Source organism: Desmodus rotundus, chromosome 4 (genome assembly GCF_022682495.2).
Source record: "Desmodus rotundus isolate HL8 chromosome 4, HLdesRot8A.1, whole genome shotgun sequence".
Classification (NCBI taxonomy): domain Eukaryota; kingdom Metazoa; phylum Chordata; class Mammalia; order Chiroptera; family Phyllostomidae; genus Desmodus; species Desmodus rotundus.
In genome coordinates, this window is record NC_071390.1 from 536,839 (window position 1) to 558,893 (window position 22,055).

Here is a 22,055-nt window from a genome sequence, read left to right on the forward strand (position 1 = left end):
TGCTTAACTGTCACAGGACCTATATCAAAACAGATCAAAGAAAGGTCTCTTTAGAACAAAATTAAAAAAATAAATGATGTAAACTAATAATTCTATTGTCTTAAACCAAGACTCTTAACAAAAACCAGGCCAACAAACCGCAGCCCCATGAGCCCCTGGGCGACTGCTGCTTCTGAGCCAGCTCCTCCCAGGACCCGCTTCTCACCAGGTCCACCGCGCACCTGACCAAACGTGTACCTGTCAGTGACTGGCAACTGGTTTCTGAAAACGGCTGCCAGCCTCCAAAAACACATCTCTCACCATCACTGTCGGGCGGTGAGGGACAGCAGGTGGGCGCTCTCGGCCGGGCTGCGCGGAGACGGGAGTGCCTGGCACTGCTGTCACTCTCTGTCACTGCGGCCAGCTGAGCGCCCCAGCTGCCAGTTGCCACAGCGCAGGCATGAAACATACCCTCTGAGAGATCCCGCCAGCCGGGCTGATGGAAGCCACATTATTAATTAGTCCCCTGATGCACGGCCCCTCGGGCAGCATATGACGTTCGTGTTTAATCTGTGTATGTTTTAATTATGGCTTAGGCGGTGCCAAATGGATCACAGCACCGGCCTCACAGCTCTGCTCCGCGGGCAACTTTGCATTAATTTGCATCAGAAACGCAAATCTGCGGGGCCAGTCTTCCCTGGGCACACAGCGCCTCTTTCCCTGGCGGGTGCAGCCAAGACTGGGGCGACCCCGTCGTCACCTGCCCTCACCACAAATTGCAGCAGGTGTCCTCCCCGGGGCCACGGGAGCTGTAGGGCCCGGCCTGCCTGTCCCCCTCCTGGGGCCGCTGCTGTTCCAGCCGCAGGGGGACAATCACCACCTTTGACTCACTGCCGCCGGCATCCAGCTCACTGGCCTCTCGCTCCTGGGATGGACTGTATTACCCTCCGTCTGTGCCAGCCAGCCACAGCCAGTGCCCGAACCAGGGCAGCTGACCTTGCCACTCCTGGTGGGATCGGCAAGGAAACCAAGCCAAGCTGTGGCTTCTAGTTGACCCAAAATGTCACCTTGATGTTCTTCTTCAGAGGGAGGCCTTCTCCCCACACCCAATGCCAGCACTGGCCAGGACGTGCGCGGGCGCCTGTCATGCTGCCCTGGGTCACCCGAACACAACCAGGGGCAACCCGCCAAGCTGAGGGCACAGACTTCTTCAAGAATGCATGGGTGGGGGACGTGCAGCCTTCTCCAGTCCCTAGGACCTGCGCTGCGGGCACTAACGTGGGTGTCCAAGGAGTGTGTCCTAAGAGGGGTCACCACTGCAGGCCCTCTGCCTACCCATCCAGCAGGAGAAGAGGGGACAGTGCCAGGGCAGGCCCAGGCTGGTGGCAGTGTCAAGGAGCCAAGCACTTGAGGCGGGTCAGATGGAGGCGCACTGCCCACACCCCAGTGCCCGCCCAGGGCTGCCCCTCCCCCGTCCACATGGCGGTGTGAGACCCCACAGGGGCGCACCACGTGCGGACGCTCGGGGCTGCATGGAGCTCCAGACCCGGCTTCCTTCCTGCCCTGCACCTGGGCCCAAGGGCCTGCTTCTCTGCCGCGCTCCCGCCCTGTCCCATACTCAGCAGGCATTTCACTTGGAAGGAGATGGAAAGTGAAGAGTGTCTGGGGCCCAGCTGAGCGCACAGTCCTGGGGTGGGGGCTGGCCACCTGCCAGGCTCTGAGTCCGCGGTCACTGAGGCTGGATCCCCGCCCGTGGCTGCACTTCCTGGGAGAAAGGGTGCTGGGTACACGTGTGGGGGTGGCAAGCCAGGCGGCCGACAGAAGCGATTTTGTTAGTGGGCTGCCACCCCACAGGAGTGCCCCCCTGAGAGCACAGGGCCTCCACTGTCACGCCCACGCACCCCCCAAGTGAGAAAAAGGAAACCCCAACTGTACAGACAAGTGCCCCAAAGGCACCAGGCCCCACTGACCACGAATCTCACACCACATGCCCCCCACTGGCACCTAGCTCCACAGCCTGCACAGGGGCCCACAGGGTGCCCTACAGGCCCCGGATGGTTTGCCCTCAGTCCAGAGCGCTGCCCTCTCCTGCAACATCGGCTCTGTTAGGACGCAAGGGCCACTGGGAGACTCCTGGCCTCCCCGACACACAGCTTACAGGGTGGCACCGACGGGTCCTCCTCGGTCACCTGAGGCCCCTCTCCATTCTTCTGAGAGGAGACCCTGCCACTGAGCAGAGGGCCGTCCTCAGCACAGCAGCTGCCCTGGTTCCATGGACCCGTCAGCAATGGCCCAGCAATGCAGCACCTCCCTCCTGGTGGAGGTGGCCTTGTTTGAGGGCACTGGCCTCTGCAGCAGCTCTAGGGTCTGCTGGTGTCAGACGCTGGGTGGTTTCAACAGGACAGGGGCTGCCCCTGGTTCTCTACAGGGGAGCAGGGCCTTTGATGGGGTCCCTGATACCTGACTGATGCGCTCTTCACTTTCATAATTAGGAAAGAAAGCTCAACAGCCCCAGAGAAAGAGTTCCGTGGTCCCCAGTGGAACTCACTGGTCTACCGAGGATATTCCCTGTGGGCTGGAGCCGCTGCCCCGGGCCCAGCCACGGCCCCCCAATGTCGGGGGACTGTGCACTCTAGTGGTTGGCGAATACTCACACACGTCTGCGTGAGGACGGCTTCGTGAGGGGCCACCACTTAATTCAGTCACAAGAGGGTTTCAATACCGTATTCTTCATCTCTGTCCACCAAGAGGGACAAGGGCGATGGAAGCCTGCCCAGCGTGTCTTCGAGGTCACTTTATACTGAGAGTGGAGGGTTAGTGTGCAGCGGTGTTTGTGACGAGGCTGCTAATGGGAAGGTAGTAACTCGGAGGGATGACCGCATTTTCACGCTGTTGTCACCACCACGGTTGCCACACACACACTCCGCGGTCTGTACCAGGTGTGGGGCTGAGCCCTTGGGAAGCTTGCCTGGCACATGGTTGCCGGCCTCCCTGCCTCCTGATGCAGGCTCCACGTGGGGGCTCCCCTGGGCTGCTGCTGGAGAGCTGGCATCAGACCTGCAACCCAATAGCCACAAGAGTCCCCATCCTGCTGTCCCCACACCCCTGCAGCCGATGCCATCATGGAGAAGCTGGCCACTGGCCTTGCTTCCCAGCCAAGGCCAACACACTCCTAGGATGCAGCAGGGCTGTGCCAAGCCCAGCCTTCTAACCTCGCCACCATGCACTGGCTGCTAGGCTGACGGTTTCCACCTGCACTGTTCCTTAGTGAGGACACACTGCCAGGGGCCACGGGGATCCCACCTGGCCCTGCGTGTATGTCCACGAGACACTCATGGCCTCCAAGTCCCCAGTGCTGGAGTGACAGTCTATTAAAGGAGACAGCCTGACCACTGTGCAGACGTGTGAGGAGGAGGGACAGCAGAGACACAGCTGCGGAGAGCTGGCCCTCAGAGCTGCTTCCCTGGTACTTTTGGCCACTGTCGACTTGAAAGGTCAGAGGATCAGCTGAGTGCCTGTGCCTGTAGAACCCAAGGGGCCTCACACACCTGACCCCAAGGACGGCCCCCTTGCTGACAGGAAGATGTTTCTTTATCGGGACTTTTTGCCGTAAACACGCCCAGTGGGAGTGACAACGCTGGACATGCCCTGAAAGGACGGCATGTCTTCGCTGCCTTTCTACGCTGCTAAATATGCGTGGGCTCCAGATGAGCCGGGGCTGGGGGCCTACCTCCACCACGGACTTGGAATCCAGTCGGAAGTTGAAGTCACCGAAGACAAAGTAGGATACTTTCTCGAATCGCTGGTCAATGATCCTGGGAGGAGAAAGGAGACAAGTTATATGGTGCGTTTGTGCCGACTGGCCACTGCAGCCGGGCGTCAGCATCTTGGCTCCACCAGTGCATTTTCTACCATCTCCTGTGGCAGCTGACATGCACCCCTACCCTCAGCACAGCAACCATGGACACACATGTCCACCCACAGTGCAGGGTTCTCTCCAGCACACGTGTGTGCTGCCCACACGTCCTTGTCGACTGGGCCAGGGCGGCATGGAAGCCACAGTTGGTGGAAACCACAGCCTGCACCGTGAATGAAGGCTTGCACTGGGCGCCCAGGCTTAGGGGAGCAGCGGGAAGCTGATGTGCTGGCACGTACAAAGGCCTGTAAGGGCAGAACCAGCTCAAAGCAGTCCTGTCCTATTTCCAACAAGACCTGGCGCCAGTTCATCCCACTCACTGTGGGTGACACTGTGAGTCCTAACTGCCCCCACAGGCCAGGACACAGCACCTGGGCCCTTCAGAAGGCAGGTGTCCTGTCCAGGAAGACCCAGTGCTGAAACCCCTGAGACCTGCCCAAGCACAGGGGCCGGACTCGCACATCAAAGCCCTTTCCTTCCTCAGAAGCTGGTACCATAGCGCTGGCACCTATGCCATGTGCAGTGACCCATGGGATTACAGTGGGGGATGGGCTGGCGGGCCAGAGGGAGCATGTGGGAGAGACGGCGCCCAGCAACCCCAGGCACCTTCACCTGCCTGTGGACAGTCCCTCCCAGGTGGGGAGGGATGCCTGGACTTGCTCTGAAGGTGTTTACGAGTTATCCACATTTGGACGTTTCCAAGTTCTAAGGTAACGGTACTTTCGTCTTTCTAGGCCTGGCTTGAAAACATTCTTCTCTGTATGTTGAACCCACCCCAGCATGTTCCTGAATGGGCTCTCCAAGGAAAGCATGCATGCAACAAGCATCGCCCCTGCCCTCAGGCATGGAAGCGGAGGACTGCTCGCCCCGCCCTCCCTGCCCCCACCACCAGTGACTGCTGCTCTGAGGGCATCTGGTTGCAAAGTGGAGCGAGCACCTCTGCTAACAAGTCAACCAGCGTAACAGGGAGTCTGCGCTGCAGCAGGAGAGGCGACCTGGCCCCCACCCCCACCCCGCTTCCAAGGTCGCGACCCCACTGCTGGCTTCACTGATATGCTGGCTGAGGCAGAGCTGCGGGTGGGCCGCCTGAGATGGATTTGAAAGTTAAATGGACCTGGCAGGCAAAAGCCAGGGAGAATGTCTTCACCAGAGTCACTCGGAAACTTCTAATCATCTCCCAGGGAACGCCTCCCATCCCAGCCCCTCTGCACAGCCGGTCGGTGTGGCTGTATGGCGCACGGGCATGGCAGGCTGGGAGTCACTGGCTCGGCCTTTTCTAACTTGATCCATCAACTTGAGAAACAAGAGGTAAGCGACAGGGGGGACGGGTCTGCGCCTCCTGCAGGGTCTGGCTCCCAGGTGCTCCCAAGCGGCCCTGCAGCTGACCGCCCAGCCGCACATGCCTGAGGGTGAACTTGCCCCATTCTCTGTAACCTGTCTGATCTGAGGGGAAAACACCGTTTTTGTTTCAATCTGTGTGACTGCAGGGGCTTGGCTGTCCTCTCATACACCTGTTAGAGTCTGCATTTTTCTCTGCTCTTATCGTTCAGAGCCTGTTTTTAGTTCCTTGCTTTCTTCATTTTGAATTCCAGGACTTTCCCTGTAAGTCGTCAGGTGAACCCTCCGACTTTTGCTGGTCTTGCACTCCATCTATGCAGAAGCTTTAGTTTCTCTGCAGGGAAACCGGCCGACTCTCCACAGGCCTTCCCTGCTGGGGTCACAAGCAGCTCCCCGCCCGTGGCCCTCACAGCAGCTGCTCACCAGCCTGGAGTCCTGGGGGGAGCAGGGGTCCCGGTGCGATTGCGCAGCCGTCGGTGGAGCCGCACCAGCCAGTAGACGTTCAATGCTCCTCCCCCTGAGTTCACAAAGCACGAAGTTCCCCAAGTGACCTGGGTCTTTTTGAGACTCCCTTATTCTTTTCTGTGGATCCTTTACCCATCCTGGGCACTTGTAATTAACCTGCCTTTATAGGGAAACCGTTCTTGTCACAATCCCTCTAAAAATCCCTTCGGCTGCTCTCGTACTTCTGTTGCACATTAACTGCTCTACAGTCCATATGAATCCCACGAGAAGACTTGTCTTCCTTTTTAGTAAGGAGTTTGAGATAACACGGAATGACCCCGTTAACTGGAAGGGAAAGGACATACTCTCACAGATTGCTGCTAACGGTGCAGGTGACCAGCAATGTCACTGGCTTGTTTCGAAGTTAAGTCTTTCTGTGGAGGAGATGCTGCTCGAGAATGAAGACATCAGCGGTGAGGGCAGACACCCAGCCTCTCTCAGCCCCAGGGACCAGCATTGCATCCAGGCCTGCTACGGACCCAGCCTCGCCTACTGCCTGCCCCACACTCACAGGTGAGGGGACAGAGGCCTGCGTCTCAGTGTCTGTCCACGGGAACCCAGCTATCACAGCCATCTTGAAAAAATAAACTTTTCTTCTGGTGTTAAACATCTTTAGAAGAAACACACACTTCAGAGAACCTGCGTAGGCTCCTATAAAGGTCAAGAGGCACGTCCTCCCACCAGGAGAGGTCACGGGCTTGCTGGCCCCCAACTGCAAGGACGTCGGGGGTCCGGATCCTGGTGCAGAAACCGTGACTGGGAGTGAGAAGACAGTGATGGCTCTGCCCCCTCAAGGGAGCCCTGTCCCTGCGGGCTCGGGGCACACCCGCCGAAGCCCTGACTCCCACGACACTGGGTGCCGGCCGTCTGGACCACGGGACGTCGGGGGCCACTCATCAGGCTTCAATCACACTGTTCTTCTCTGAGGAACCGAAACAGGTATCATCTCCGCTTGTTATGCTGACTGATTTCCAACTGTTGGCTGAGCCCACAGAGAAGCCTGCTGTCCCCTTGCCCCAGCATCTGTCCACAGCAGAGTCCCAGGAGCCTGGCAACCCTAGGATACCCAAGGGTCACCAGCAGGAGGCTCTGAGGAATTTGTGGTACTTGGTCAGGACAGCTGAGAATCCCTCATGGTCCAGCGGAGGGACGGGCACGAGGCCCTGGGGGCCACACGGAAGCTGCAGGGGCAGAGGTGCAGAGCAAGGCCACGGCCTGGCCTGGAGCGAGGCCCAAAGGACCATACAGCCTGGGGCGCATTTACAGGACACCAGGGGGGCCTCCCGCCCGTGAGGCACTGCTGCTCCGGGGCGGGAGCTGGAGCTGGAGCTGGGTGCCGGCTGATGACAGGGCGAAACTGCCGCCTCGATGGAGGTCGACCCTGCTGACGGGGAGCAAGTCAGACACTACGAGGAGCTGGAAGCAGCTGACACTCTGCCTGCGAATTAGAAAGCCAGCTCCCATTTGGCTAAGTGGGCAGTGGAGCCCATTTTGAGGCAAATTCCTTTTGTAAAAGCTAACAAATTTCAAGTTTACTATCTGACTCAACAAACTTTAAACACCTCTACGTGTCTGGAGAAAGAACACGCCATCTTCCCACGGCCAGGGCTCCCCCGCCCACAGGGCCGTGCGGTGGCAGGGGGGGAGCCCGTCGGCATGTCTAGAACTGTCACTCTGTCATCAGAGACCTAAACTTGATCATCGTTCCAGGGCCCCGCTCTCCTCGGGGTGACGGCCTGAGCCCATCAATAACGAGCGGGTCTGAGAGGCGGCGCGCTGGTGGCGGGGGAGGGCTGCCACTGGCCAGGCAATCGCCTGAGTGCCGGGCTGTGCCTCACTTTTAATTTCAACAGAGTGCCTTTTGGACCTGGAGAAAAAAAGCGTTGTTTTAAAATTAATTACCTTGTCAGGAGCTATTATGATTAAAAAGTAGGCCCACATCAATATCGTGTGCCTAATTCAAAAAGGGAATTACAAGAATAGCCATAAAAATCAATTTTGGGGGCCTTGGAAACGGAGTGTCTCTCTGCTCTGACAGGTGATTCCATCATGAGACAAACCACAGTGACACTGCCTGCGTCACCAAGGCCCGCCCAGCGATGCCCCAGTAGCGGAGACGACACCCCCAAGGAGCCCCAGCTTAACTGCTCCGTGACAACGGCATCTCTGACCCTGACCTGTTGCCTCAAGCGACGGAGCTGGCGTCCCTGCACAGACTTGCCACCACCGCGGCTCTCACCCGGAAGCGGCTACGGTTTGGAGCCGTGCTGCCGCCGTAGGGCCCCTGTGGTGAGACGCACCAACGGGGGCTGCTCCTTTTGTTTCTTTCTGCTCTTGTGTTCTACCCACGGGATGTCATGGCATTTCCGTATAATTAGGAATCAAAGAACACTGCATTTGTCTCTCAGATCTGGTAGAGACCACATTCTCTGACAATTTTTATCAGCAAAAACGTCAACAATATAAATTAGTAAAATAGGGCAGAACATTTCACAGTTCCTTAGAAGCTTCCCTTAACCCTGAACGTCTCATCGAACCTGCTGTAAAGGAACTGCGTGCTCTGCCTCGCCGTCCTGGGAAGCGTGGGCTGGTGCCATGCTGCCTGACGCCGCGTGGGCCCTGGCCCGGCGGGGTGCAGGGCCCCGTGGACAGTCCTCTGCTGACGCCAGCCAGCACGAGGGTGCCTGTGGAGGGCGGTCTTTCCTGAGGCAGGGACGAGGACAGCGGACCACGTGCAGAGGCAAACAGGACAGACCTGCCCACAGAACCCAAGCCGGCATCAGCGTCAGCACGAGGAGCCAGAGCGTCCCTGTGCTGGCCCCAGGGGCACCATGTGCAGTTCCAACAAGCACTGCCCTGGGCACCTCCCGGGCCTGGCCACTGACCGGCCAGCAGAGCGCACTTGGGGCTGACCCTCCAAGGCCCCAGCACACACTTCCTGCAGCTGGGTGGGCCGAGTAGCACCCACCTTGTCTGCTGTGGGCTCCCCAATCACAGGCAACGCCTGGACTCTGAGAAGTCAACACATTTTGAGCACAGCCGCAACCCTGAACGAGCAGCACCGAGAGAGTTGGACCAGGTTGGGTTCTCACTGCTGAGGCCTTGGTCGCCAAAACCCACTCTTTGCCACAGGCATTCCACAGAACTGCTCACGTTTCCAAAAGGTCGCCTCCTGTCCTGGCTGCTTAAGGTCTGCCCCCCGCCCCCCCCCCCCCCCCCCCCCGGTCTGTGCGGGACACCTGTCAGCAGGTGGTGAACGGTAGATGGGCCACAGGGTGGGGCCCTGATCTGACAGAGCAGCAGCCTGAGAACAAGAGACAACAGAAGCTCCCCGTAGGCCTGCGAAGACATGGGTGAAAGTGGCCATCAGCAGGCTCTCCAGGGCCACACACCCATGGCCACAGAGCTGTGAGGAAGGACTGTGTGCTGTTCCAGCCACTGGCTCCATGCTCCTGGTGTGGCAGCTGAGCAGACAGGCTGCTCCTGGCTTTTCACTGCGATGGTCTCTAGCCCGCGCAGCTGCTTGTTCAGGTGCGGGAGCCGTGGTCCGGTGGGTACTTCTCGTCAGTACTCCTCAGTCACTAAGTCACTGCCCACCCTCTCACACCACTCTCCTGTGACAACTGTCCCCACAAGAACAGTCTCGGGGAAAGTAGGAACAGAAGACCACCTGGTGCACCTAGCTGGGGGCCCACTGGGCTTTGTCAGCAGCCTCACTTTCACCAGTTCTTTAAATAGCGTTACAGCATCAAATACGCTTTTCCAGTGAGAACCATGCCTTACACCCCGCTCAGCCGCCACCCCAGTCCGGCAGCTGGCCCAGAAGCGAGGCCTGACTCTGGGCCCCTGACCCTTCAGCCCCAGCAAATGCAGGAGCCAACATACCACCACACAGTTTCTGGGGAAATGCTGACCACCCTGTTCCCAGCCTGGTGGGGCCATGTGTGCAGCTGGTCACAGTGCCGGGCAGCAGGCAGAGCCGACAGCCAGAAGCACTGCTCCCGACACCGTCCGGAACGGCAGCAGAGCCCTGTGGATGGCCCAAAGCAGGGCCCGTGGAGGGGCGGCACTGCAGCAGGGGACGCTGTGGTGCAGGCACTCAGCGTGTGCCAGAGAGCATGGGTCAGTGCTGACGACAAAGCACGCAGACGGAGCATGGGCGTCCACGCAGGCCAGCAGGCTGCAAAAGTGGTTTGTGTGCACGGGAAGGGCAGGACAAGGGTCTAGGGTGGGGACGACAGGGCATCGTGGCGTCCACGACTCATGTCTCAGCAAAGGGCCCACAAGATAGACATGGATAGACGTGGACCAGACAGAGCTGAGGGGAGGGGCTGTGGCTGCCATCGAGCCTCCTGCACTATTCTGGGCACGTGGACCAGCTCTTCTTAAATAAAGGACACAGCTTGGACATTGTCACCCTCTGATGCGTACACAGCAATGAGCTCATCTGCTGGAGCTGCAACTGGACTTCACAGGTCCTCCTGGGGTGCGACCCTGCCCGACACCCTGAGAATGTGGGGGCGAGGGGTGGGGATGGGCACGGGCCTGTTGGCCTGGACCGCATGTCCTTCTGAGCTGGGCTCCAAACAGACGTGGCGATGGACACCTGGGCTTCTGGGCTGAGGCCCCTGGGGGTACGACCCGGGAAGTCAGGTGGCAGAGAGAGTGACTAGCATCTTGTCTGCAGAGCCGGCCTCTGCCTAGGACCTGCTGCCTTTCTTCTGCTCGCCGATGGCCAGCAAGTTCTGGGAACAGGCTGAAGAGACACATTCAGGTCGGGGGCCTTTGAGCAAGCTGACAGCTGACTGATGACCGGCCGGGGTGACAAAGGGGGCCGTGGGCAGCCTGTGGGCGGCCGGCATCACATCACCGCTCCCTGGGAAACTAATTGCCCTGAATTGTCCGCTGCACCATTATTTTTCTGGCCATCATCTCCTCTGAATGCCCAAAATGAGCATGAAACAACTCTTTTGACTGGACATAAAAGTTAAATGTCCCAATGTTGATCAAATTAACTTCGGCACTGTGACAATGGACTGTATTTGTGAGAAAATAATGGGGGGACAAAGGGGTGCTTTGTGCTGAGATTTCACAGTTGTGATGTAAAAACGTTTCTGTTGAACTAGGCCAGGCCCCTCTCAAAGGGAAGACAGAAGAGCCCTGTCACTTGTGGAGAAAAGTCTCATTTCACGGCCCGCAGCTCCAGGAGGTGTCGGGAAGTCGCAGCCTCAGGAAGGGTGTGGAGAGCCGAGGCCCCTGCTGCCGCTGTAATGCCCTGGATGCTCCTGCGAGCTGGGCCATGTCCGGAGCACACCTGCAGGCCCCCACCATTGGAGCAGAGGGCCCACAGCGACCCCACCACCCGGGAGCCCGCTCACCTGAGCCTCAACCTGACTGTGAGGGGCTTGTTTTCTTTTTAAAAGTTTCATAACCAGATTAAAAGTAAAAATATTAAAAAAATTAAGTTGCACAAAGAACATAAAGATTACTTGTAATAACCCCCCAGAGGGTCCCTAGGCTGCTCTTGTAACACTGAAAACCCGTCTTCCCGCACCTCCGGCAAGAAGTTGTCCCCACGACCCAGGCTGGGGAAAGGGGCACTCTGGGCCAGACTGGTCATGAGGCTGCGGGCCCAGGGCTTGGGGTGTGCACACCTGGAGCTGCTGGGCAATTAAACACTTCCAAAGAGTTGACAGACTTTAGAGAAAAAGTTTCTCTCCATTTTTTAAACAAGCTTTCTGTTTCGGAGCAACGTTGGATTTGCAGGGCAGTTATAAACGTAGCCGTGGGCGCCGCTCAGCGTCGGCACTGGGTTCCAGCAGCTGCCCTGGGGGGAACCTCAGGCTGGCGGGCCACCTCCTCTGGGTCTGACGGGTCTGATGCCACCAGCGGGCGGAAGCAAGGACCCACAGAGCTTCCAGGGGAGATGGAGTAAGCAAGGCAGGCCGGTCCCTGTGTCCACCGCCTACAGACAATGCGCCCTGAGGTTCCCAGAGTGTCTGGGGCGCTGTTGGTGGCAGCGTCCATTCAAAAGGCCGGCCGGGCATTGTCCTGCACTCGGCAGAACAGAATGCAGCCTGCTGGTGGCTGCCAAAAGGTTAGCGGCCCTGATGAAAGGGCTGCCCGGTATTCACACTCCCACAGAGCCGCTCTTTGTGCTGCACGCAGCCGGATCTGCGGCTGGCCGAGCCCCCACAGAGGCGGTGCGTGGGAATGCAGAGCCACGGGAAAGGGCCGGAACCCGAGGGCTGCAGTCCCAGAGGCTGCAGAGGAACAGCAGTCTGGGGCATCGACACTAATGCCACACCCACTGACAGCTGGATCATGGTCCCCTGACCAGCCTGCTCAGGGCTCACACTCGGCCCTGGCTCCGTGGGAGGTCCCGGGGAGAGTCGTACAGCCTTCCAGAAGACCGCACACAGCTGTGCCCTAACCAAGTCCTTGTCCTGGCCACGGGCCGGCCAGTCCAGAGATGGTGGCTCTGGCAGCTCCCGGGGAGGCCAGCCATGGCTGATGCAAGGGCCGCCTGCCCAGGAATGGTGGCCTCCCTGAGCCTGGTGCCAGCGCACACCTGCTGGCTCCACTGCCCCCGGTGGAGACACCAGGCCGCACAGCAGCACTGTTGGGTTGCTGCCCACAGCGTGAGCCTGCTTGGGGCGGTGCTTGCGTTTTCGAGTTCCCAGGACCTCGGCACAGACGCAGTGATGCTGGGGCCTGCCTGCTGGAGGCTCAGAGCCCACTGGGTGAGAATGGGCAACAGAGGGACATGGAAGCCCCCATCACGGGTGGTCATGGGTCAGCATGTTGAGACCAAGCAGTGGGATGGCTTCCTGTGGCCGGGGTCCCAGCTATCCAGGCAGGTGGAGAGCTCAGGCTTGGGCTCAGGTCTGCTCTGCCTCTCCATTGCCTCAGATCAGCACCTCTGATCCCAGCCCAGCCCACACCCTGGAGGCTGCATTAGGGGCTGAGGGCTGGGCCCTAGGTGGGCAGGACACCCAGACCCTGCAACCCCCACTCCTGTCACCTCTGGGTGGTCCTGGCAGGTGGCAGCAGGGACCTGGGTGCTGGGACAGGGTACAGGCTCTCACTCAGGGCTCCCCGGGTTAAGCAGCCAGCACTACAGCTACACGCCCAGCTAATGGCAGCATGGGTGGTAGACCCCATCCTCTGACCCTGTGTAGGGCGCCCCCTGTTGAGAGGAATCCAGAAGGAAGGAGCCTGCAGGGAGGGGCCTGCGCACCACAGGGGAGGCTGGGGCCAGGCAGGAGGTTACCTGAATACGGTGCCAGAAAGGGGCTGGTTGGTGACATGGGCCAAAGAGCAGGACAGCCACAGGTCTCACTCAGCACATGGGCACGGGCTGTGTTCCCAGGCAGGGGTGGGGACGGACTGGGTCCTGGGGAAGTCTGAGATCACGAGGCAGAAACGGGGATACTGCTGGGCTGTGGGGGCAGCTGTCCCAAGCCCCAAGTGGATGGCTGACTGTCACTTAGGTCACGGGACGCTGGTGGAGAGGGCTCGGCAGCAGGTGAGCAGCCCTGGGACTTGGCATCTAGAATGAACTCCAGCAAGAGGCCCACCTTCAAATCCAGAGGGACCCTGGCCTGCAGACCAAACCCACTTGTACATCGAGTTCGAGGTGCTGCCTTTCTTTCCAGGGACAGCTTTTCAGCTCTGACCCTGTGAAAGGTAACGGACCACCACAGATAGTTGGAGGACCTCACGGGGTTCAGGGTAAGAGGGCCCTGAAAAGCCAGCTGTGAGAGGAGAGTGGGGAGAGGCTGCTGGCAGACTGGGCAGGAGGCAGAAGCAGCTCCCCCGCTTTGAAGACCCCTGAGGCTGCTCCCCACCCCTCACTAGAGGTACACGGCCCCGGGCCCGGGCCCCAAGACCCGAGCAGCAAGGCGGGGCAGCTGGACCGTGAGGGGCAGGCTGGGCCTCACTGGTTTGACTGTGCACAGCTGGGGACACTTAAGGGACCCAGACACCAGCCCGGCCACTCCAGCAGCAGCGCTTGGGCTGCAGCCATGGGAAAGCACCACTCATGGCCGAGCCACCAACGTCAGATTGCAAGATGCCCCAGCTGTCGTCTACTCCTGCCACAGCTCTGGCTGTTTTCTTTTCTCTCCCACAAAGCTGAAGAGAAGGCATGACGAGGTCACCCACCCTAAGTCCAGCTGGGAGGGACTGCTCGAGCCTTGGGACGGGTCGAGACTTGCGTGTGGTGTCAACGGGTCAACATCAGTAAGTCTCACACTTTTGGTAAACAGGAAAACGGAAGGGGAACGCGTGTGGCTTACTCGTCCCCCTGGGAGGCGCACCTACCTGTCAAGCACGTAGCCCAGGGCCTTGTGCCGGACCCCGGCGTACACAGAGGGGCTCGTCTCCCACGCCACCAGGTTGGAAGCGTCATGGAAAAGGTGGATGTTCACCAAGTCAAAGGTGCTGCAGACACAGAGAAAGGAGACTCGGTGACAAAGGGTCAGAGCTTCAGGTCGCTGGGTGCGGCCCCTCGGACGCTGTCCCTGCCCAAACTCCTGGGGGGTGTGGGGCCAGGCCTGGCCAGGGCCCCAGGGCTGGCTGGGGGTGGAGCCACCTGTGCCCCATGCTCCTGTCCTCCTCAGCTGCTCCCAGAGCGGGACATGTCTGCCCAGAGGGCAGGTGAGGCCTGAAGTGCCCTCTTCAAACAACTGTGTGAGTGCAGATGACACAGCTTTTCTCAAGCAGCCAGTGAGCCTGGAGGAGTCAGAGGGGGAGGAGGGTGTGAAGGGGGTGAGGAGAGGGAGGGGAGGGGCCTTGGCTCCCTCAGCCAACAGTTGCAGCAGTGCTCACTGCTGGGGTCCTGTGACTGGGGGCCACTAAGTGCTTCGTTTCACTTCCAATGAGAACCCCCCAGCCCCAGCCCAGGGGAAGCCCTGCAGCCTCCGCTGCTGCAGGGCTGTGGTGAGGCAAGGGTGCAGGCACCCCCAGCCCTGCTGTGTCCACCCCACAGTCACCTGCAGAGCCGAGGCCACCAGACCCCAAACCCAGTGAGATAGGACTGACCATGGAGATGCAGGAGGGCCCCTCCCAGGCTCCTGGCCCTCACCTGCCCATCCCTCCCCCACCTGTGGCCTGTGTGACCTGCAGCAAAGGGTGCAGTGCTGGCCTGCCCTCCCCAGACGAGGTCACAAGGATGGCAGTTCTGAGGTTCCCTTTCTCTCTGGGCCCCCTACTCCAGGGACCCCTGACCTGAACAGCCCCAGGGAGGAGCCCATGTGCAAACAGTTGGGGGCTGAGGGCCCGCTGCTCCACCTGACCTCTGCCAGCTGGGGCCACTGGCCAACTCTGGCAGCCTGATGGGCACCTCAGGTTCAGGTGGGGGGAACTGGCTGTGGAGCCAGCTGCTGACCCTGGCTGTGCCTTGCCCCATGTCCCCCCACACCAGTGGGGTGTGCGCCCTTGGCCTGCTTGGCCTGCACAAGCCCGTCAGCAGCATTTACAGGGACATGTGCCCTCCAAGCGCTCAGTGCAGACCATGGCCCTCGGGCCCGGCACCGCGGACAGCGCATGTTAGGGTGGGCAGCACTGGCTTTCTCGGTCAGGCAGGAACGCAGGACAGGGCTCTGAGGTTTCCTATTGTGCCATTGAGAGCTGCTGCCCACAGGAAGGCCCAGCTGGGGTCACTGGGTGAGGGTCTACTGCTGCTGTGCCCCAAGTCCCAAAGGACACGGTGCTGGGCCACCTTCCCACAGTGGCATGTGGCTGCAGTGGGGCCACAGAGCGTGGGGCTGCCAGGAGGAGCCTGGGTTGTGGTCAGGGGCTGTACTCCAATGCCATGTCATGCAAGTCCTTCAGGGACTCGGGGACAGGTAGGCAAGAGTCTGTGTCCCACGGAGTCACCGGCAGCACAAAGGGCCACAGGGCAGGGGCTCTGGAGGGGCAGCCTTGGCCCCTGGGCGGCACAGCGGTAGGTGGGGCGGTGACACCCAGGACCAGTGCCCAGCATGGCAGGGGGGCATCCGGAACCTCTCACAGCAGGGACGAGAGGTTAGCAGAGATACCTACCAGTCCGCGACGCACCACCTTGTCCGGACGAAGCCCTTTCGCGACCACTTGCACTGAAAAATAAACAGTCCACTCAGGTGAGCAGGGAAGGAGAAGCCTCTGCCTCCCACCTGACAGTGGAGGCTTCTCAGAGGACACGCAGTCTTCCAGTTCAGGGGAGCTAAGACACCACGCCCCTGCCCGCAGTGTAGCGCAGGGACCAGCACAAACACGCATGGCCACCACCATCGCTGCAGCCCCTTCCCCACATGGAAGAGAAGCTACGAGGAGCCACAGCCGGTTGGCCTGGGCTCCAAGGAGGGCACTCTGGCTGAGCCACGGGAACCTTGAGCTGTGTTGCACAGAGATGTCCCAGGCAGCGGGTACGCGGCTGGCATGAAGGCCCCCGAGAGAGCTTTCCACGTGTGGCACCTCAGGAGCGCAGGGCCTGGGTCTGCCGCAGGAGAGCCAGTCCACACGGGTGGGCAGTGAGCCACAGAACCGCAGTGCTAACTGCCGCTTCCTCATTCCCACCTCCCTAGGGGGCCTCTATTAGAGGAGCTGTGACGAGGCCACCAGCTCCCCACAGTCCTCCCTTGGTTCCTGACCTGAGAGGCCTGGAGTGGGGAATGGGGTGCATGGGGAGGGACCCTCACTGCCCTCCACATCCATGGGTCAGAGACCCACTGGGAGGGAACCACTGGCCCCCCGGGGCCACTGAGCACTGGAAATGTTGCCACTCTATCTTAATTAGTATTAGTTTAAATAGCAACACTGAACAGGGTCACTTCACAACCTAAGCAGTTGGTTGAGCGGGGCTACTCCCCAGCACCCTTTACAAAGACCCAGGAGACACAGGGAAGCCTTGCCGACACATAGCCCACAAACTCCGTGTTGGCAAATGTGTACAAGCTAGATGCTACGTCCTGTTCCCTCCTGTCCCCTGCAGGAGCCCCGGGCCAGCTGCATGGTATCCTGGCCAGCTGATGCAGTGTCCACCGGGCCTGTGAGCCCTGCTCCCCACCTACATGCCTGACGGGGCCACACCCAGGGGTCAACAGGTGGTGCCCCCGATGCTCATGAGCATGTTCAATCCTCCCCTCAGCCACAGGCGAGGGCCACCAGTGCCCATTTTACTGACCAGGAAACTGAGGCTTGGAGGTTAAGAACTGTGCAAGGGGGTGGGAGGAGCCAGATCCGGGGACTCAGGTGGCTGGTGCTCTCAGACCGGACTTGGATGGGGACAGACCCGCCCTCACCTGGTGAGGCCTGCATCTTTTCGTGTCATGGGAGGAGGCAGGGACATCTGTCCAAAACAGTACAGAACAGACCCCTTGCTCAGTAGGGAGAAGGGTCTTGACGTGCACCTGTTGTCGGCTGGCCCCTCCTGGACAGCCAGCACCCTCTCCCCACCCTGGGCACTTCCCCTGTCCCGGTGTGGGAGGCAGGCCCCAGGCAGCAGAGGATGCCCCTCCCCGGGGACCCTGTGAGGTTTTTCCCAAATGCAGGCTCCCAACCCCCCAGGAAAGGCCCTGCGCCGGGGGGGGGGGGGGGGGGGGGGGCCCCCCCGAGGGCTGCTCCCCCTCCTTCCTGCCCCCTCCCCCACATCACCTCTCCCTCCTCCTCAGACTCTGGACCTAACTGGAATGTGGGGACACCTCAGGATATAACCTCCAAGCTCCAACACTTCTGGGAAGAAGAGCTGGTCCTGAAGCCGCTGCTCACCAGCACGACCCCTCCCTTCAGCACACCAGCCTCTGGAGGGTTCTGGAGGGTTCGCTTACTCCTTAGCCTCAGAAACAAAGACTTCCAGGACCCCTGTGGCTGCTTCCCATTCCCCCTACCCCTCTCCTTCACCACCTGACCAGCTCCCCCTTGCTCTCCCTCAGCTCAGGGACAGGGCGCCCTCAGCCCACAGCCCACAGCCCACAGCGGGACCTGTAGGCGCTCGAGGTGCAGAGCTCACCCCCCGGGGCAGAGCACATGTGGGTGGGACAGGGGCTCCCTTCCAGTCTCTGTGCTGAGCTTTCTGGCCATTGGCCACCTTCTGAAATCCCACCAAGGGCTCTGGGCAGTGGTGGACGTGGACAGCAGTGGCTGGGGTGGCCACCCAGCTCTCAGAGAGGCTGTCAGCGTGCAGTGAAAGCCACGTCACACCTGGGTGGGGAGTGGGGGCGGCTGCGCCTCCCACCTCACAATATTAAGTCTCTGCTCAGATCCCTTGTTAATAGGATTCCTTTAGGCAGCAGATGGATGGGAACACCAGCGGTTTCATCTACTAAAAGACGGCATAAATCAGCCCGAGAAAGGGAGGCTGCGGGAAGGTTATCACCACACAGCCTTCCCCGTGAAGGGCCCGCTCTGGAACATTAGTGAAATTAATTCATCTTTCATAAGAGCCCGGCGCAGTGCTGTGATCTATGGCAACAACCAATTTCTCACCACGGGCAGAGGACAGACGCCTTGGCCTGATGGACTGCACGGACCTGCTCTCCAACAACGGCCTTGCGGTGTCTGGAGTGCTGCTTAGAGGCAGCGTCCGCAAGCCAGGCGAGCCAGAGCCGCCATAAATCAGCGGGGGCTCTGTTAGTTTAAAGATGCAGGGCTGCAGTGATTTGGAGTTGCCTCCACCGTGGTAATTGCATTGAGATTACCCTTAAGTGATGGCAATAAAAGAAAGGGAAATCCGTCTTAAACTAATTCCCTCCCCCCAAATGTGTTCAAGTAAAGCTGAACGCCTGGTTTGAAGATGCAGAAGAGGGAGAGCAGGTGACCAGCTGTGGCCACAGTGCATGCCTCCAGACACTGGTCCCTGACCAGGGGGCACAGGTGCCTGAACACGATGGGCCACCTTCCACGGGAGACACCAGGAGCCTAGGTATTTGCAGCTGCAAATACCACATCGCTGACAGAACCTGGGAGGCCCCGTGCTCTCAGTGAGAGTTCCCTTCAGTCCCTCCCAGGGCAGGGGAGAGAGAAGCAGACAGGCCCTTCTGCTGTGCAGGGAGCTGCCTGGAGAAGCTCCTGCCAAGGGGGAAGGAGCGCCCACACTGGGACGGAGGGAGGTCTGGGGGCAGGGAGGGCTGGTCTTGAAGGGCAGCCTACAGAGCCAAGCCCAAATGCCTCAGTCTGGAGGCAGGGCCCCTGTGCATTGCTCCCTACCTTTCCTCAGCATTTGCAACAGTTCAACACTTTAAAGTGGCAATGAAAGAAGAAAGTTGCAAAGACACCAAAATGCTTGGTGGTAGGGTGGCCCCAGGTTTCCAGATGTGGGCCCTTTGTCCAGCACTGTCCGCTGCCACCATGGGACCGCTCCGCCCAGCCCTGCTGCTGGGACCCGGGCATGGCCAGCCTCCCGGCCACCCCCATTGGCCCTGCCTTCCCTCCCAGGTGCCCGTGGCCATCGCTGCCACTGCTGGGGAACTTCAGCTGCCCTGGGAGAGGGGTGGTGAGTCCCCCTCTGGGTTAGGGATGTACCCCAGGATGAGAACGAAGAGCTAGGACAACCCAGATCCCCAGCCCAGCCTCAAGTGGCCAGTGGTGCATGACCAAGAAAGAGGGGCCCTAGGGGCTTCTCAGCCAGTGGGTGTTGTGCCATCGCCCAAGAAGGGTCGGGACCCTGGATGTTGCCAAGGGTATTGTGGGACGATGTGAGCCTCTTCCTTGGCCACCTCAGGGCTGTGCCCCCACCACCCCGGTTCTCCCCCTGCTGGGAAGAGGCCGAGACTCCCAGTGCTACTGCAGTCCTATCCCCAGCGACCTCCAGGTCCCACTGTTCATCTAGGCCTCCGGTCACCCTCAGGTGAGGGCCACAGCCGGGGAGACTCCCGTGCGGACCTCAAATAAGAAAGGGTGGGCCTAGATCGGGACAGGGGTCAGGAGCTCAGCCGTGACTGGACTCTGAAACTGACTTCGTGTCCCTCAGTGTCTCCCAAGGACATGCAGTCGTACCATCCAGACTGGATGCCACCGTGGCCAACATTCAGGGAGGACCCCAGGAGACACAGAGGCGGCTCTAATCGTGGAAGGCCAAGCACTGAAGCCCCCAGAGCTTTCTGGGTATGTCTTCCTCCAGCCTCACAGTGAGCAAGAGACAGCAGGGGGCTGAGGGCAGCAGGCGCAGGAGGCCAGCCCTCTGACACAGCGTCCTTGGCTTGGGACAGTGGATGAGGAAGCTATGTCCTGGCGTGACAAGAGGGCCCGTCCTTCATGAGGACAGCCACAACCTGTTCCCCCAGGCTCGGGTCATAAAGCAAGTTAATAAAGCTGTGGCCTTGCTGAAGGTCTGCTCCCAGCGCAGGCGGGGCATCTGCTGAGCGATCGGTGGGCAGTCCTTGTGCATAAGGGGCTGGGGAGCCATCCTTCTTGGGTCTGAGCAGCCCCCCTCTGTCACAGGGGGGCGGAGACGCAGGCCTTCCATCTCAGCCCCAAGGGATTCCGTCACAGAATCACACCCAACCACAGTTGAACAGACGGTAAAGGACATGGTGACCAACTCGGGACCCACACGCGACTACCAGGATGAGGTAACACTGGAAGTGCTGGTTCTGAGGCTCCCGACACCCACAGGACCCAAAGCCATGTGTGCAGTGCAGCGGCTACATGGAAGTGACAAGCCCGCTCGAAGTGCACCGGGCCCAGGAAAACGCCTCCTGACCGTGTCTGATCTGTGCGCAGCCACCGCCGCCTGGGACCTGTGGACGGCACCAGGCTCCAGGTTTTTGGCTGCACCTCTCGCTGGCTGCGCCCAGCACTCGGGAAAGGAACATGCCCCATGTGTCCCTGTGCTGGGCAGGTCACTGGCCAGACTGACCCGCTCACACTCCAGGCCCCAAGTGAACCGATAATTATTTGCCTACATCTTCGGGGATGGTTCCTTTGCCAGGAAACAGCAATCAGAAAATTGGCCAGTTGCTCTAACCACAAACACTGCGCACCCTCTCTGCGCTCAGCTAAGACAACCCAGAGAAGCCCACGCGCATCTCCAACCCTCCCAGGAAGAGAGCAGTAGAGTGGGGCGGCAGCAGATGGGGAGTCCACCCACAAACATGCCCTGAGGTCCCCTTCCCACGTGACCACCCTGAAAAGGAGATGCTCCGGAAGGCGGTGGCCAGAGGGACCCCCGGGACGCACCTCAGGGAAGTAGTCCTGTGGAAACTTCTCCTTCTCCAGCATGGGCGTGCTCTCCAGCGTGTCTGAGTAGATCTCTTTGCCAGTGACTTTTTTATACTTCTTAGCTGGAAAAGAGCAGAAGAATGGTGTGAACAGCCAGGCACTGTGCCCCATCCAACTAGTCCCATGCTGCAGGGTCCTGTGTCCCACCCTTGTGGCCCTGTGAGGAACAAGGTAGCTCCCAGGGGACCTGATGAGGGGTGCCGACCCGGCAGGCCGGCTGCTCTCGGTGATGATCGTGGCTCATAAATTGCGGTCCACCACCCGGAATCTGACACTCCACTTCATTATCCGCTAACAGCTCCCAGCCTGCAGATTTACAGGGGCTAATTGGCATCCTCTGTTAAAACCGTGAATATGTTTAACAGGGCAGTGGAATTACCGTTTGCTCATACCTTAATACAAATTTATTTAATAACATCGATTTCCTCCCCGCATCCAGCCGACATCACTCATGTCCAAGGACGAGGGGGTTTTATGTGAAATGGGGAGGGGGAGCACCTTGGGCTGAGCTCCTGGCCGCCTGCCCAGCACCTCCTCACCTCCCCAGACGAGGTGCCCTGCTGGGCCACCCCTACCCCCCACACCCTGGGCCACCCCCTTGCAGAGAGGGCTCAGCCTGGTGTTCTCACAGGCCGGTCTGTGGTGGTTTCTTTAGAGGAACAGTCTCTCCCAGCCATGGCGGGGTCTGGGGAAGAAACGTATGAATCTGTTCCTTATGCTCTCTGGGGCCTGTATCTGCAGAGGGCTGCCGGTGTCTTCCCAGGATGCTGTGTTACTATCCCAGGCTGCACAGGGCTGCTGTGACCGCCGCAGGGAGACCCCCTGACTGCCAGCCCATGTCACGTGTGCCCCTGCTCCTGGGCTGGGAGTGCCTGGCACAAGGTGGCATCCCTGGGCTCTGAGCATGTTCTTGGAGACCTACAAAGGACTAGAGGTGCTGTCCCAGGTCCTGAGGGTCGTGCTCCCTGCCCCATGAGCAGCTTGCACCTGCCGTTTCTGGTGCATCACCCACCCATGGGCCCACCAACGGGGCAATCAGCAGGAAGGAGATAGGATGCAGTGTCTTGGGCAGCATTTGGTGGAGAGAGAGCCCCAGGCAAAAGCACACCACTAAGGG

The 22,055-nt window shown here is 59.9% G+C and overlaps 1 protein-coding gene across 3 annotated transcripts in view; it reads right to left on the reverse strand.

Annotated features, from left to right (window-relative positions):
• The window catches only part of INPP5A (inositol polyphosphate-5-phosphatase A), a 149,572-nt gene that overhangs the window by 24,981 nt on the left and 102,536 nt on the right, over window positions 1–22,055 (reverse strand). For all 3 annotated transcript variants that reach the window (XM_053922290.2, XM_053922288.2, XM_053922289.2), the window contains 4 exons: window positions 20,897–21,000; window positions 15,785–15,837; window positions 14,063–14,182; window positions 3,710–3,794 (listed from right to left, as the gene is read on the reverse strand). In XM_053922290.2, coding sequence (XP_053778265.1) covers window positions 3,710–3,794; window positions 14,063–14,182; window positions 15,785–15,837; window positions 20,897–21,000 — 362 coding nt within the window. The remainder of the gene's footprint in view (window positions 1–3,709; window positions 3,795–14,062; window positions 14,183–15,784; window positions 15,838–20,896; window positions 21,001–22,055) is intronic.